The sequence below is a fragment of the Trifolium pratense genome, linkage group LG4 (assembly GCF_020283565.1).
Source record: "Trifolium pratense cultivar HEN17-A07 linkage group LG4, ARS_RC_1.1, whole genome shotgun sequence".
Taxonomy (NCBI): domain Eukaryota; kingdom Viridiplantae; phylum Streptophyta; class Magnoliopsida; order Fabales; family Fabaceae; genus Trifolium; species Trifolium pratense.
Genome location: NC_060062.1, coordinates 14829502 through 14846489, shown reverse-complemented (window position 1 = coordinate 14846489; position 16988 = coordinate 14829502). Strand labels below are relative to the sequence as shown.

The following is a 16988-nucleotide window of genomic DNA, read 5'->3' as shown; positions in this document are numbered from 1 at the left end:
ACAGTGTACTCCGAAGATGATCACTCTTAACCAGATGTAGAGATGATGGTCTACAGGATTGAAGAAGTCTTCAACAAATGTTCAGATGATGGAGTGAGATGTTAACTTGACTTTTCTTGATCATATGTGATGTTTCAGATGATCTTAGATAATCACTTTCTTCTCTTGAAGTTGTCATATGTTGTTCATGTGATGGACAAACATTGACTTTGACTTCATTCTTCATCATTTGTGCTTGCCAAGATCATGGGACTCCTTGCCTCATTCTTTTTGTGTAGAAGGTCTTGAGGATTCTTTGATCCTTTTTCTTTGTTTCTCAATACCTGCACACTTCGCAAGTTAGTAGATAAATTATTCTTTTGCTTTGTTATCATCAAACCAAAATGAACAAGATATTGATTCGAACATATTTTGTTCTAACACTTTCTAACAACTCAAGCAGGTCATGCTCAATTTGCTCACACTAAATCTTCCCGGTTTCTCCCAACCTTTATCGATGCTCCCAAATGAATTCCATTATATTTTAAAGGTTGTGGTTGTGGATGAACTCTTTTGACTTTATTCCACCTGTGTTCTCATCCGCGATTTTGATCTAGTACACTCTTTTCTTTATGTTTCAATTATTTAAATCAATTATTTTTTGGCTCTTCTAGTGTTAATCTTGCAAGAATTGGCAGAGGAGCCATGACCTTACCTTACTTGCCTTCCTTTGCCTATGTTAAAAAAGAGGGTGAGTGATTTATTTACTAGCAGTAGTTATGACTTCAATCATTGCAATTAGGTTGTCCCATGATACTTATGCTTCTTATGACTAATTATCATCACGACAAAGGAAAATCTATTTTTGATGTTGCTTTGGTGTGTTTAGACCTGTGATTATTTACTTGTTTGCTTTGTATTTTTTTTCTGTGTCCGTGCATGTTAATTGACTAGTCTTGATGATCTAATTGATTAAGTGAGACTTAATCGATTAGTCAAGGCATTTTAATCATTTAAAGCAAGTAACTTAAGTGATTACGCTATGCAGAAAGAACGATGCGCCAAAGAAGTTGCATTCATAGACAAGTGGTTGCTACTTGCTAGCAATCCTAAGAGAAGACATGTCAAATTCCAAATTTATCATCCAAATTCCAACACAGTAGGTTACCAATATTATTTTCCCACTAATTGACATAGAATTAACAGCAGTCATGTAAACCTGGAAGATTATACACAAAATGATTAATCAGTCTCAATGTATAGATCAACACAACAGCAGTGACATCTCCATACATACAGAAGAAAGGGTCTTACAAAGGTAAAAATATAAAAATTAATATAATATACATTGGCTAGCAATTCAAAAGGGATCACAAATGATTTTAAAAAAAAAGGACAGGTACAACAAAGGGGGAAAACACCAGCTTGACTCGAATGTGCATTCTTTACTAACTTGAATCCTTCCTCACAAAATGGAAGCTCCCTTAATGTAAGTATTATTACCTATTTTCCTGTATCTGTAAAATACACATTGCACCCCAAAGGGATCTCTATTTGATGAATTCTAAAACTTTCACAGTTATATCTTCAAGGAAGGAAACGAAACCCATCACACTTGTAAGACCGCTTCCATCAACATCCTGCTCTTCAATCAGGAAGTTCTCGAAAATTGAGGCATCATCCTGCCCTCCTCGAATAAAAATGAGTTTCGGAGTGATGCATCTCTCTTTCTTCAATTTGTTGATTGTATTTCTTAACAAACCTGACAAGGTATTTTGCATATAATTTAGAAATACCAGATTATACTTATGCTATTTAATTCAGTAGAGACTGTAAAGAAGGTGAAAAAATAGAGAAGGCTTACAATCATGGGGTGGAGGAAAAGGAAGTGTTGGGTCTGCAGTTGAAGAATAAAACACAATCAGAATTGTGAACGCATCCAGGAAAAATATTGGACTGCCACTGGTAAGCAGTGCAGCCCGACTCAAGGAATGGCGAGGATATGCTTGTTTGTCTGGAGTAGCATATGAAGTCAATACTGGATACACAGCACGATGAAGGGAACTCGGTTCCAACGCACTACAACACAAAATATGAGTTACATAATCAATTGCTGAATACAGAAATTCAAAACAATAAACCAATGCTTCTGAAGCTTTGCATTTTTATTTAGTTAACCTATTAATTTCAACTCACTTTTGCACACTCAACTCTTGTAAAAAAATATTTATCTTCAGTCATCTTAAATTGCTACTAAGACGAGGGAAACAAATTTAAAACCTATTACAAACATGAAAAGATTGTGTTCAAAGGTAACCTTTATTTCTAAATTAAATGTGCATAGACTGACTACTAAATCAATTATGAAACTATGGTTGTTCTACATCCAAATTCAAATCCACTATTAAGTAACAATTGTCACCAAACCAAGGAACTATATTTAGTATCTTACAGTTTTATTTTATTGAATGTTTTGTTCCAACAGGTGGACATATGTTAACAAAATCATCAAATTTTGAACATTACTTTTGTGTCTTAGAGACTTGAGTTCATTTGGTTTTATATTTAGTCTATTCCCTTCCACCAGTCATTTATGACATGATAATGCAGACTCCATTACTCAAATAAATATGAGAGCGTAAATTACCTAAACAAGCATTGAAGATATATGCGATAGTCGGGATGAACACCTTCTTCGTGAAAGCGAAGAAGAGGGTTTCGAAGGAGAGCAAAGATTAGACGTGGTAGGGGCTGCAGTTGAGGACATTGAGAGAAGGCAACATCAAGCTGAGATCTTATCGAACTTCCACTACTATACTGAACAAGTTTATAAGCATCATTGTACTGAGCTGTAAGGATAACTAGCCATTCTTGAAGCAGAAGTCTACCCTCCCGAACTCCTTCCTCCAAAGAGGCAAGTATAACCTGCAAAGCACAATACGAGTAAATTAATCAGAAAATTGAGTTGAAAACAACAAAAAACTCATTATTAATTATTATTTTAAGATATGACAACAGTACAGAACAAGTGAATACAGTTTTTGTGGCAATTCTATTGTAGTAACAATAGTTGACAGATTTAAAAAATAAGAAAGCACAACACGCATCAGAATTAACTTCAAATAGTAGACCAGAAAACTAACATCAATCCAAAGGACAAACAATTTAGGTTGATTATATAGTTCACCTTGTGCACGAGCAAAGATAGAACAACTTCAGGATCACAGCTGTCGTAAAGTTCGTTAATGTTCTGAGCAACACCAAACTGCACCGTTCGGATCCTTAGCCGACGTTGAAGGGAATGATGCTTGGTTCTGTAACAAAAAGCAGTGCACCAAACTAAGCCCAAAAAGCCTTTAATCCATCATTAAGTAGACTTTGGATATTTGAAGAAAACGATAAATTTAAGCATTCCAAAAGAAATAGGTGGTACTTCAGTAGTTTAGAAAAAGTAATTAATATATTTAAATGATGGTACTTTATTAGTTTAGAAGTGATGCATCTTTCTTTCTTCAATTTAGTAGTTTATGCCCTCCTTGAAAATGATAAACTTCAGAAGAGACGTAGTTTATGCAGTGATAAAAAGAAATAGGTGGTACTTTAGTAGTTTTGAAAAATTAGTAATATATTTAAATGAATGAGCTTGACCATGAAATAAAATAGAAAAACTCCTACTATACATGATGTGAAAAACATCCATACAAGAGAATATGAATATATACCTGCTTGTAGAGACCTCGCCTGAATTGGAAAGCTCCTGAGGAGGAACTACAACTGAGTACTGGAATGCAATCTGGAGTGTAGGAACATCTGCTTTACTTCTATACAAAAAAAGTGAGGGTAAAACTTAATCTGAATAGGAACAATATCATACAAGTACTCCTATCTTGTGGTAGAAATTATATCAAACGATAGTTGATAAGTTATGTTATTGAAGATCAAAATATATTCAGTTACTTTTAGGTTAAAAAATTTCTCGTGCACTCAATTCACATGCTAACAAGAGTACTATTATTTTTATATTTATCTAACCCAGCAGTCCACCATGATTCCAGGAAAAATAATATGGATGTCTAATCTTTCGTTGCTCTAGGGTTTTGTTCATTGGGAGAAATCTAAAGGCCAGCATCTCATGAACAGTTCTGTGTCACATTCTGTTATAACTAGCATTTGGGTTTGATGGTGCACAAGGGCAGTTTAGTTTCTTTCAGTTAGAAATAATGTAATTCCAGTTCAGTAGTTCAAAACAGTAAACATAAACAAAAATTTATTTGAGCAATTTTCAACAGGTATACTCTTGAAACTAAGTCACAAACATTGAAAATGACATTATTGATTGTCAAGCAATATCAGATTATCTGCTTAGATTGGATTGTCTTAGTTTTCAAAAATCATTGCCACTCCAGAATTCAGCAGAAGAAAAACAAAGACCCAAAAGAACAAAGAGATTAAAGCTTACATGCAAGGGTAGTTTAGTTTCTTTCAGTTAGAAATATGTAATTCAAGTTAAGTAAATCAATACAGTAAATATAAACATATTGATTTATTTGAGCAATTTTCTATAGGTATACTCTTGAAACTAAGTCACAAACATTGAAAAACACGTTATTGATTGTCAAGCAAAAGCAGAGTGTGAATATAAGATTATTTCAACTGCTTAAGATTTAATTGTCTTGGTTTTAAAGAATTATTGCCACTGCAGAATTCAGCAGAAGAAAACAAAAGACCCAAAAGAACACGGAGAGTTAACACTTAGATGCACAAACTATAAAGAGGGCCATGTTTACTTTATGTGAAACCACACTCGATAATTGATAGAAACACTAATGAATTTGGAGTTTAGCTACTTTGATTTGCCTTGCAATAAAAAATATAAAGTCTGAATAACACAAAAGTACATGACTTAACATGACATTTCCAACTTCTGAATGCCCACCATTTAAACAGTCATACATTAACAATGTATATGAATGCAAACCATAAAGTTGAAGACTTGATATGATAGTAACACGTAATGATTTATACCTTGAAAATCCAATGTTGTTCTCAAACACAAAGTCATAAGCATATGTAGCATAAGAATCACAGCATATGACATGTTGAACATTTTCATACTCTGGATCTGGAAAGAAGTGACCATACTGCAATACAATACTAAGTTATTCTATAGATTATAAGATGCAAAAATTGAGAATTGCAAATCCATCCCATGCAACACACTTACAGAATTTCCAGGCTTAAATTCAGTTGAGGTTCTTAATCGCAGGACACAACCAAAAGCATATGGCCTACTTAGCATACGATATCTGCAAAGAGAAAGGAATCACAATATAGTCAACCGAAGTGATATTTGTGAAGGTATTTACATTACATATCATTGATATTTAAGATGGTATTGCAACACTTCTGATTTCAAAATCATTTAAGTTTAATCGCAGTTCACATTTATCACTCAAGGGAAGTGATTGATAAAAAAGCATAAGTGATCAAGTTAATCGGACTTTGTTGCTTTAAAAGATGTATATGCAATAATAAGCATTCCTTTTCATATGGTTAGCACAAAAATATCCAATGGGATTAAGAAGAAAAATGGTATAATACTGCCTAAAACTGAGATTGTACTGAAGACACGGATAAATGGCCAATCAGCAAGTATTGAATAACTGCCTCCTGTTGATACATATCAAACAATTTAAATGATATTACCGGAAAAGCATTTCAACACTACTTAAGTTAACAGATGAGACTCACATGTCCTGAGGCAAAGTTGAATCTTCGGTACTTGTATAAAAAAATAAAGAGCCCCCACTTTCAATACTGAGAAATTTTAGTGATGCCAAATCAGTATACTCATTTGTTACAGCAAATATGTCAACACATACACCTGCTTGAACAGCAACAGCAGCCTGTGAAACACATGTCAATTCTTCCACTTCTACGTAAATGGGAAAGAGCAGTAACAATATCAATAAGTTAAATACCAGATCTTTATAAAATGGTGTCTGCTCTGGGAGTAGAGCACGATCTGCATCCTCCCCTTTGCTTGCATATTGCTCGCCATATCGCCTTGTGTCCAATTGTCCAGCTCCATAATCAGGAGGACCAGACAAGAACACAAAGATTCTAGCTGCAGTATTCAACAGAAATAATGACTAATTGAAACTTTGAAGTAAGAATAAACATTAAAGAAGCACATTAACGAAATCATAAATGGTAAGATTTGTGTATAATAATACAACCTAATGCAAAAGTGTTTCCATATTCAAATCCAAGGTAACTGCAGAGGGCTTCCATTGCCACCCCAAAACCACGCCCACCTAGCAGAACACCTTCCATTCCTTGACCTGATCCGGCGGTTCTCTCCCATGAAGTTGTTGGTCTAAGTGATTCAAGTGCAGATGCAATACGGTCCTTACAAGTATCCACCTTCAATAAAAATTACGGAAATTTAGATTTGACATGTGGCTCAGAAAAATCAAAAAAATGTATGTTATTAACATACGGGAGCCAGAAATTGTAACAAAGGCATGACATCTTCAAGCTCAATTGATAAGGTGCCCTCTGCATCAGGAGGGACGAAAACATTTTTCACCACAGGTATTGGACCTTGAACATCATACAGTCCTAGTTTATGGCTGAATGTAGCAAGCCCAAAAAGTGAACCAGGAGCAAGAGCTGAAATAGAACAAGTGAAAAAAATAAGAGCAATGATCAAAAGATATATCTTATGCAAAAAATAAACATATATAGTTTGATGAACATAATACCTTCCATAGCTGCCAGCAACGCACTTTTAGTGAGTTCCAGAAACTCCTCGGAAGCTGCAATTAAACCCGCGAGTTTTCTTTAAGTTAGTCACAGAACAACAATTACAAAATGATATGTCATGTAGTCGTTAAGAATCATTTGTTCCACACAAGTTCATATCACCATAAGCAACATTTACATTACCTACTTAGGTGTAAGTGAAATATCACACTCATCTCATAAACGCAACTAAATTGTCATTAAAAATTTACAGACCCATGAGGATTAGCTTCTATCACATGTGAAATTTCTCAGCTGAAATTAGTATTTAACTCCACCCTATAAGAAAAGCCCTTATAAGTTTATAGAATGTTATGGACAGTTATTATTAAAAACTAAAATCGGTATTTGAGCAGTGTTGTCAATCGTGAATCGCCGAAAATAACGATTTGTTTAAATTCTGTACGCTACAGCGCAACAATAGCCACTAATTGACAAGACTTTTTACTAAATAGTATATCAGAGAACAATATCATCATCCCATTGTTATTATCCAAACAGACTCCTAGCTTAGGATCCAGGTCAAAAATTGAAATCAGTATTTGAGAAGTGTTGTCAATCGTGAATCACCGAAAATAACAATAACAATCTGTTTAAATTCTGCTGCACTACAACAATAGCCACTATTTGATAAGACTTTGTACTAAATAGTATATCAGAGAACAATATCATGATCCCATTGTTATTATCCAACCAGACTCCTAGCTTAGGATCCAGGTCAAAATCGATGAACCAACAAAACAAGTGCAAAACCTCACACATTGTCAAAATCTATGAAGCACCAACACAGACACGAACACCAAATATGACAATGACACTGACACATCGACACTGGTAAAAATTTGAAAAATGAATTAATTGAATATAAAATCACACATGCCAAGCACGTCTTCCATCAGAAGTGTCGGTGCTATAAAGGTCAAAATGCAATACCAGCTACCACAATTAGCAGCAAAATGATTCAAAACTCAAAGAATCTTACATGACAAGTCAACAGCAGCAACATAAACAGGACAAGCTTGCAATGCAGCAGCATCAGACGATTCTTCTACAAAATCAAAATCCAAAAAAGTTAAATTCCAAAAACCCTAACCAAAACCAAAAACCAAAACAAAAAACAATTGAAACCCTTACGCGGAGGCAATTCAAGATCTATAAACGAAGACATCATTTCAGCGCAAGATTGAGGACGAGAATATCGTTCGATAGCATCAGAAGAGAGACCATTGAGATTACCGCAGAGAGAGCAAGACCATGACCATTGTTCAAGTTCGCAGTAGGTGTTGAAGTAAGCCCAGCAATTCTCGCAACGAGGTAAGAGGTCGCCGTCGGATCCGTATACCGGAGATTGGCCGTTTTCGTCGACGGCGGCGAAGGGTGCGACGGTTACTCCCCATAAGAGGCCGGAAACTTCGCGTGCGTCTGTATCAATTGGGAAACGCGAGACTGTGGCCCTCACCGCCATGATTTTTTTTGTTCCGATTCTCGGTCCTCACACACACTGTTGTTTCTCGTGTGTGTGTGTGTGTGCAAACCGAGTTAGACTCAGCTTGTTCCGACACTTGACTCACTTGATTTTGTGTTCTTACTTTGGAACTCTTATTTTTTATTTGTTTTATATTTTTCATTTTTCATTTATACAAAAGACTAATGCGACAAAATATTTAATTCATAGTTTAATTTCATTTATTTTCCATTTTTACAATATAATAATGGTTATTTAGTTTATCTAAAAAAATATAATGGTTATTTATTGATTGTCTTTATAAAAATATTTACTCATTTTGTCGTGGTAAGTTTAGTTTAATTGATAGAAAAAATATAAACGTACAAAATAAGAACAAAAGAAATTAAGCTCGCAGATGCTTATAATATCGGTCAACAACTAGAGACTGCGTTGGGGAGGATAACTATTCTAAATCTTCAAAGCATTCTTAGAGGAAGTTCTAGTCTTCCCAAGTCAATCGACGCATTTGTTGCCCACTCTGATATTACGCTGAAAAGAGACATTTTAGTTCCACCGGTAGTGATGACAAAATTGTCGAAAAAGTATAAGGATGAAGTTTAGAAGTTTCATGAGATGAGAGGCGAAATTGACTACTAGAGTAGAATTGATTCAATGATAATATTTTTAAATTCTTCCGCTTGAGCAATTTTGACACATTTAAAATTACATGGAGTTTAGCACATAAGGAGAGATTTTATTCCAATAAAGGCAGAGAATCCAAGTTCATGAGATGTCATTGAAGGTTTATCTTCAAGGATTGTCGGAAGAGTTGCCGTCCATATTAACTTTTATGGTGCCTTCAAGAGGGGGATCTAAGTAGTGGCGTATCTAGGACCTTAGGTCAGGGGGTGCAGCTTTGAATTTAGTAAACTTTCAATAAATTTTATCAAATTGTCCATGTATATGTAGGCTAATGCTATGGTGGATCACCTTCACAAGTGATCCACCATGGACAAATGATCTACCGAATATGAATTTTACGAAATTCACTGTTGGATTGAAAGTTTATATCGTATAGATCATCCATAAATTTTTTAAAATTTTTTGAAAATCATTTGATATGTTATTGAGACCCATCAAGATTTACGTTATTTAATAAACCGTTAATCTTGATGTGTCTCAATAACATATCAAATGATTTTCAATTTTTCTAAATTTTTCTATGGATGATCTATATGATATAAACTTTCATTTGAACGGTGGATTTTGTAAAATTCGTATTCGTTATAATGTTATTCATGACTGGTCCACCATGGACCACTTGATGAAGTGGTCCATATTAGAATTTACCTGTACATGTATTGTGTAATGATATTTGTGTCAAAATACCATTCCTCTGTATTATAGTACTATATAACTATGAACCTTGTGCAGTCTGCTAGGCTAATAGATACTTTACTTCACTACTCTCATATAAGTACATGTAAGAGGATACTTTATTTTACTATTATGCAAGTATTTGTCAAGATTTGAGTTCATTGTCTTTGATGAGAATGACAGTTTTGTCAGTGCTGCAAAGTTTTAATATCCAAGGGGGTTCAAAGTGAGGAAAATGTAGATCTGCAGTGCAAAGTTTTAATATCCAAGGGGTTCGCTTGCACCCCCTCAGTTGCAGGTGGCACTGCCATCTAAGTAATGACCCTGATTGTAGATATCATTCGATAAAAGGTGAGACTCCATGATATAGACGTAGAGAACACCACTACAAAGACAACCATATTCAAGCCAATTATCATACAAGAGAGACACACCACCTTTTTCGAATATAAATTTAAAGCAAGTTTAAGGATCTCAACCGCAGTAGAATTTCACAAACAAAAAGTCCCTTGAGACTTAGTGGCATGGAGAATGTGGTCATGACAGAGGTACTTTTCAGCTAGCAATTGCGCTCACAACTTATCTAGATGATGAATTAAATCTCAGATGTGCTTACCAAGGAGATAAGTATTGGACTTTCTAGCAACATTAATCCAAAGCCTCCCTTAGAAACGAGGTTGAGTAACAAAACTCCAATTAATCCAATGACAATGATTATTAACCCTAAAAAATTTGTCTCACGGAAGCATCAATTTTATTACACTCCTCAAGGGATCAAAAGATTAACATACATTCCGTCAAAAAAAAAAATTAACACACATGACAAATTGAGCAAAAGTAACCATGTCATATCTACTAAGGAATTTGCTCTTCCATCCATTAAATCTACTATTAATGATATCCATAATGAAACAGAAATTGGAATTACACATACGGAATAACATAGAAAAATCAAAGTATTTTTACATATGAATGTTGTGATCGAAATGAACAATTAATTCAAATTTAGTAAACTTGACCCTTCACACGTTGATAAACACACAAATATTAAGAAATTGTATCACAATATTTGAAAATTATTTAAGTACATCAAAGAAAGAAATTAAGAAATTACATAACTATAAGAAATTAAAAATACAGTTATAATAATTCTCCCACAAAATTGACCATTTCCCTCCAACTCCCGCAAAATAAAAAATAAAAAAATTGACCATTTCCTCAACAAAATCACTTTTTTTTTCTTCTTAATTTTCTAAAACCAGAAACATTTTTCATACTCCAAAAAAAAAAGTGAAAAACCCTTCTTCTTCATCTCCAATTCCAGCCATGGCTGAAGTACTACACCAAGAACAATCACCATCTTCTTCTTCTTCATCTTCTTTTTCTTCTTTAGCCGTAGCAGTGAACAATAGTTTTTCTATGGTAACTGACTGTGAAGCAGAGGAGATGAATGTCACAGAGAGAGAAAAGACAGCACAAGAACTATCCCTTTTGGCCATTCTTGTGACCCTTTTCAGGAAAACCTTTATTTCTTGCTCCACTGATGTTGCCATGGAAATTGGTCACCCTACTAACGTGCGCCATGTTGCGCATGTTACTTTTGATAGGTTTAATGGTTTCTTGGGTTTGCCTCTTGAGTTTGTACCTCAAGTCCCTACTACACCTCCTAGTGCTAGGTATGCATGTTCTTTGCTACATTCCTGTTATCAATATTATATCATCCATGTTCTTATTTTTTACACCAACACCGGACACAGCACAAACATTGACATGTCGACATTAATAATAATTTGAAAAAATGACATAATTTAGAGTAATCAAAATTGTTGGTGTCGTGTTGGTGTCAGACACTGACGCATGTCCGTGTTTCCTAGTTTTTTACTCTGAATGTTTTAAAAGTCCAACTGGACATGAACCTGAAACTTTCGAGTCACGGTTCAACTGTCTTGTTGGGGAGTCTGGGTAAGCTAAGAAGAAACATTGGATCAAATGCTCCAGGACTATAAGAAATGGAGGCGTCACGTCTCCACCTAAAACTAAAACCTTAAGACATTAGGTTAATGAGTCACCTCTCTAATAAAGTTAATATTCTTTCATTCATAGTCGATGTGACACACTTGAAATCCAACAAACTGTATAAAACCATTTTAATTGGGATGAAACCAAAATCGAATTGCTTAAATAACCGAACCAAACCGTAGAGTAGACAATGTTGGTTCACGATTCAACCTCGTTCGATTTGGTTTAGGTTTTGTAAAATTGCTTACTTGTTGCCAAACTTATCACTTGTTTTGTTTACATGATTTTTCACATTCATATCATGTACCATAAGTGATAACATTAGTAATTTTCTTTGGATACAGCTTATGAATTTTCTTCTGTAGTTAATTACTGTTTTAACATTTTAATCCTTTTGTTCATTGAGATTAGCATGGTACTTATGGATTTGACTGTATGTGTTTGTGTGTATTATCTATGGTTACAATTTATTGGATGATGGTTTTCTCTTTGTAGAGTTTGAATAATTGAGACTGTTATCTTACTTGCAAATGTTATGTATAATAATAATAATGCACAATTGTATATGTTTTTCATTGAAATTTGAAAGCTTTAACTAATCGAATGCGTGATTTTTGGTGCATTATTTTGATTTTCATTTTCACATATGTAGTGCAACTGTTTTTGGAGTTTCAACAGAATCCATGAAGTTATCATATGACACAAGAGGGAACATTGTGCCAACAATTCTACTACTAATGCAAGAACACTTGTATGCTCAAGGAGGATTACAGGTTCATTGTCTATAGAATCTTTATCAGTTTCAGAAATGACTCGTTTTTTTCGTGGTTAAACAATTTTACAGTTGAATTAAATCTTATGCAGGCAGAGGGAATTTTCAGAATTAATGCAGACAATAGACAAGAGGAAAATGTTAGGGATCAGTTAAATAAAGGAGTGGTCCCTCAAAACATTGATGTACATTGTTTAGCAGGTTTGATTAAGGTATAACATGGTAACATCATGCTGATAAATACAACTTGCGTTATTTGCTTACTATTTAGTTGGTTTTCGTTAGCGGAAGATGGATTGTATACTCATTTTGAGCATATTTTGATTGACTTATTTGAGCTTGTCTACTGACATAAGCACTTACGGAAACAGCTTATGATATAACCTTTTCACATAGCTTATGAAAACAGTTTGAATATATGTTATCCTTTGTTATAGACATAGTTCATATATAAGCATTTATATGATAAGAGCTTATGCTATAAGCGTTTATTTAATCTTTTTATCCAAAGAGGGTCTTAATACTATATGATAATTTGATTTGGTAATCTTGTATTCTTGAAGGCTTGGTTTAGGGAGCTGCCAAGAGGTGTTCTGGATTCTTTATCTCCAGATCAGATAATGCAATGTCAAACAGAAGAGGATTGTGCCGAACTGTCAAATCAGCTACCTCATACTGAAGCTTCCCTTTTGGATTGGACTATCAATCTCATGGCTGATGTTGTACAAGAGGAACATCTGAATAAGATGAATGCACGCAACATCGCCATGGTTTTTGCACCAAACATGACTCAGGTTATTTAGTTTCAAAAACTTTGTAATTCTTAAGGAAGTATATGAAACACTGATACATCTGACACGACACTTACACGTCAACATTGATAGTAATTTGATAAACTATAAGTAACTAGATGTGTCGGTGTCAAGTCAGTGTTCGACACCAACACATGTCTGACACTGGACACACATTTAATATGACAGTACTTTAACACTGGTGAAGTCCTCATTGTTGAACTTTTTTCCTTATAATAGTAAAAATTCCAGCTTATCTATCTTATCTATCTGATAAGTAAAGCTGATTGCAGATGGCAGACCCTTTGACTGCATTGATGTATGCAGTTCAAGTGATAAATTTCTTGAAGACACTTGTATCAAGGACACTAAGGGCAAGGAAGATGTTGCAAGATGATAATAGTCTTTTGAAGTCATGCCAACAAGATGTTGATGGAACAGAAAATGAAGTGCTAATCAATGAAGCAATTTGAGCTGCATAGATTCAAGACTAGTTAGAAGTTTGGCAGTTAAAAAAGCACAATTGTTTGTTTGACATGTCTTAAGTTGCAACTTGCAAGCACAAATGTAAAGTGATTCCTTTCTGTCATTTATGGCATTATATTTTTGTTTGACATGTCTTAAGTTGCAACTTGCAATGACAAGATTTTGTAGTGGTTCAGTTTTATTGTTTCCTTGGTTTGTTTGACTTGTCTGATTTTTAGAAATGGCACTATGATCAAAACTAGCATAGTATAGAAATAAATTCAGAGTATTGAAGGTGATGTGTACATTTGTATGAGTAAGCATTATTCTAAGGTTTATTTAAACAGTATCGAAGGTGATGTGTACATTTGTATGTGACTTGTAATAGGTTTATTTAGGTCTGACATGACATTCTTATAAGTTTGATATGTCATGTTAAGTCATTTAAAAGTATGTCCTCCACCTAATATTTTAAGAAAATGTTGAAAGAGTGTTTATAGAAATACTTATAGATTAACCATCAAAGAAATATTCACGCCGACAGCCGAAGTTGAACTCACACTCTTTATGAAAAAACTATGTTACTTAAGCCATGAGTTTCTTTTTTTTATGATAAAAAAAAAGTTTAGGTGAGTTGGATTTCAAAGGGTTGCCAAGATCAGAGCAAATCTCACGTCTAAAAGAGTGTTTGTAGAAGTACTTATAGATTATCCACCAAAGAAGTCTTCACGCCGAAAACAGAAATGAAACTCACACTCTATGAAAAAAATTATGTTAAGTCATGAGTTTTCTTTTTTAATGAATTTTTTTAGGTGAGATGGATTTCAAAGGGTCATCAGGATCAAAGCAAATATCAAGACTGAAAAAATATTTATAGAAATACTTATAAAGCACCCACTAAAAAAGTCTTCACACCTACTCTTACAAAATAACTTCTTACCAACCTAACCAATTTTCAATTACTAAGTCACGAGTTTTCTAAGACTTAGGATATCTTATTAATTTGACATGACATAAAAACATTTTAAGAACATACTATATATTTGGTCATAAGATCAGATGAGTGAATCACAAAATAAGTAGGCAATATTGACACTTTGATCAAATACAGTAATATTCAACAATTTTCCTTTCAAAAAGAAATATAATGAGTGGGGATAAAGATAAATCATAAGTTTGTTATATACTTATCTTTCTACACACCTGACTAAAACATATCAATTCAAGTTACACCCAATAAATGGCTTAACCAACCAACTACTTATCATATATATTAGAGATGAGAAAATAGGATAACACCGATTTTACACATCCAATTGCAACAATTTATTCCGCCAAATTATTCGACTACATCTATTTTAATCGTATGACATAGTAAAATATTAAATATTTGATTTTTGTTGAAAATCAGTGTAACATTATTTTACACAGAGCATATTCGTTAAACTTTAAAAAGATACCAAAATAATAACAGCCTCCAACACAATAATAGCATATTCCTCCTCATATTTCTTCAATTCATGCTATTATCGTGTCCTTATCCCCTTTTTTTCTCTCCCATTTAAAACCACCAAAATTATGACATTCATGTTTACCTTTTCTTAATCCTTTCTTAATATATCTCTTATTTTCTTTCTCTCTAAACCTAAACTAGAACAAGAAAACACAAAACCTAGGAAATATCAAAATCATAAAATCTAATACATTAGCCATGTCAACATGTAGCCTTCAACAAATATATGAAAACCCTCCAATGCATGCAGGAAGTCCAACAACACTTATTGATCAATCTCTTGAATCATGGAAGAATCAAATAAAACCTATTCAACATTCTTCTTCTTTCACTGAGATTTTTGGAGAACTTTATTTCAATGAGATTACACCTCAACATTCACCATCACCATCACCATCAGCTTCTTATTCATCATTCCCAGAACTAATAAACCATTTAAACCCTATTCCTATTAAACCTCTTGAGGTTGAGAATAAGAATTCATTATCTTGCAAAAGAAATTTATCATTGAGGTTAGAGAGATTGAATATTTGCAATGAGAGTATTGATCTTCTTGAAAATTCAGATAAAGTTGAAGACGACCTCGAAAACAAAGACGGCGAAGAAAACAAAGACAAAGAAGAAGAAGATGACGATGATGAAGAAGACGGAGATAAAGACGAAGAAGAAGGCGAAAAAGATCCGCGTTTAGAAGGAAAATGGTTATGGAAGAGTGGTAGATCAAAAAGGGTGGTGAATGAGTACCCTCCACCTATTTCATGCATAGGGAGAGGTGGAAAACTTTGTGTTAGTTTCCAAGCTTATAGGAACAATGGAAGGTTTATTCTTAAACAAATACCTTCACAAGATTTTCTTCATGCTCATAGACAAGATGGAAGACTTACTTTGCATCTTGTTAAGCATGATGCTGAAGAACAAGATTTTTTTGATGATGATGAAGAAGAAGAAGATTATGATAGTTGTGAAAAAAGTAAGATAGAGGAAGAAGAAAATTGTGATGGTGGTGTAGAAAAAGAGAGATTAATGGTCAGAAATAAATAAATTCAATTATGTTGCAAAATGTTTCAAGAAGCACCAGTGGTCTAGTGGTAGAATAGTACCCTGCCACGGTACAGACCCGGGTTCGATTCCCGGCTGGTGCAATTGTTAATTTTTTTTCGTTTGTTCAGATTTTGTTATGGGATGCAATCATCTGTATTCAATCTCTCTGATTATATTGACTTCTCAGTTTCTCTATTGAATTAAAATCAATTCTCTATCTAATTATAATCACTAAATGTGCATTAACAATACATGAATCTAATTTTTTTTTTCAATCTTAATGAAGGTAGAAAGACATGATGGTTTCATTATTCACCTTCAAACCCCTTTTCATCATTTTTTTTTATTCTGCAGCAAACAGATCCTGAATGATCACTTGTCAAAATCACTTTTACATAGTTGTATCCAAAACAAATTAAAGATTGTTTTTTAAAAATAATTTGTATTATGATAAACAAACATATAATGGATTCTAAAATCAATATAGATTAATCTCTAAAGTACTACTTGTCAAAATCACCATTTTTGAATCTAACAAGCAGACCCTGAATGATCAGATTTTGGTTCTAAAACTGACGATTTGAAAAACAAGTTTGAAAATTGAAATGTTCTCCATCACACTTCTTCTAAGAAAAAAAAAACAGAAGGGCACCCATAAGCAGCGGGAACATCTATCAAATCCAAATATTTATGCTTATTTGCATACATTGTACCTTTTGGGGTGACTCTTATGCGAAACGAGCTGCTTCTGCCTAGTATATCTAGGACTTATTTTAG

The 16988-nt window shown here is 33.8% G+C and overlaps 2 protein-coding genes, 1 long non-coding RNA gene and 1 other non-coding gene across 7 annotated transcripts; 3 read left to right on the top strand and 1 right to left on the bottom strand.

Annotated features, from left to right (window-relative positions):
- The first annotated feature begins 46 nt into the window (after positions 1–46).
- On the top strand, positions 47–1297 carry LOC123882473. Of its 2 annotated transcripts, none has more exons than XR_006799826.1 (3): positions 47–730; positions 1028–1142; positions 1243–1297. It is a non-coding gene; the product is annotated as an uncharacterized LOC123882473 (long non-coding RNA). The 2 variants fall into 2 exon arrangements; XR_006799827.1 differs by having other exon boundaries at positions 1028–1138; positions 1243–1294.
- LOC123882472 (protein transport protein SEC24) lies at positions 1240–8425 on the bottom strand. Of its 3 annotated transcripts, none has more exons than XM_045931332.1 (14): positions 7921–8425; positions 7769–7834; positions 6747–6800; positions 6482–6654; positions 6219–6405; positions 5961–6106; positions 5731–5885; positions 5204–5285; positions 5005–5120; positions 3702–3797; positions 3167–3293; positions 2627–2904; positions 1844–2058; positions 1240–1741 (listed from the first exon to the last, which is right to left on the bottom strand). In XM_045931332.1, exons 1-14 carry the CDS (start codon positions 8249–8251, stop codon positions 1530–1532), a joined length of 2238 nt encoding a protein of 745 aa, XP_045787288.1. In that variant the 5' UTR covers positions 8252–8425; the 3' UTR covers positions 1240–1529. The 3 variants fall into 3 exon arrangements, with proteins under 3 accessions (XP_045787288.1, XP_045787287.1, XP_045787286.1); XM_045931331.1 differs by having other exon boundaries at positions 3702–3800; positions 7921–8393; XM_045931330.1 differs by having other exon boundaries at positions 5731–6106; positions 7921–8395.
- A 2453-nt stretch (positions 8426–10878) lies between these two features.
- LOC123923389 (rho GTPase-activating protein 1-like) lies at positions 10879–14006 on the top strand. Its single transcript, XM_045976079.1, has 5 exons — positions 10879–11286; positions 12282–12402; positions 12494–12613; positions 12965–13195; positions 13486–14006. Exons 1-5 carry the CDS (start codon positions 10937–10939, stop codon positions 13663–13665), a joined length of 1002 nt encoding a protein of 333 aa, XP_045832035.1. The 5' UTR covers positions 10879–10936; the 3' UTR covers positions 13666–14006.
- Positions 14007–16241: 2235 nt separating this feature from the next.
- Positions 16242–16312, top strand: TRNAG-GCC. Its single transcript has one exon. It is a non-coding gene; the product is annotated as a tRNA-Gly (tRNA).
- The last annotated feature ends 676 nt before the right edge of the window (positions 16313–16988 follow it).

What these genes read in the sequence shown, in the direction of transcription:
- LOC123882472 (XM_045931330.1), bottom strand. Translation starts at nt 8,251, where the DNA reads ATGGCGGTGAGGGCCACAGTCTCGCGTTTCCCAATTGATACAGACGCA. An exon ending in AATTTAAGCCTGGAAATTCT is followed by an intron (nt 5,121 to 5,203) that starts GTAAGTGTGTTG and finishes ATTGTATTGCAG; the next exon opens with TATGGTCACTTCTTTCCAGA. An exon ending in TATCTTCAATGCTTGTTTAG is followed by an intron (nt 2,059 to 2,626) that starts GTAATTTACGCT and finishes TTTGTGTTGTAG; the next exon opens with TGCGTTGGAACCGAGTTCCC.
- LOC123923389 (XM_045976079.1), top strand. Translation starts at nt 10,937, where the DNA reads ATGGCTGAAGTACTACACCAAGAACAATCACCATCTTCTTCTTCTTCA. An exon ending in ATGCTCAAGGAGGATTACAG is followed by an intron (nt 12,403 to 12,493) that starts GTTCATTGTCTA and finishes AATCTTATGCAG; the next exon opens with GCAGAGGGAATTTTCAGAAT. An exon ending in TTGCACCAAACATGACTCAG is followed by an intron (nt 13,196 to 13,485) that starts GTTATTTAGTTT and finishes AGCTGATTGCAG; the next exon opens with ATGGCAGACCCTTTGACTGC.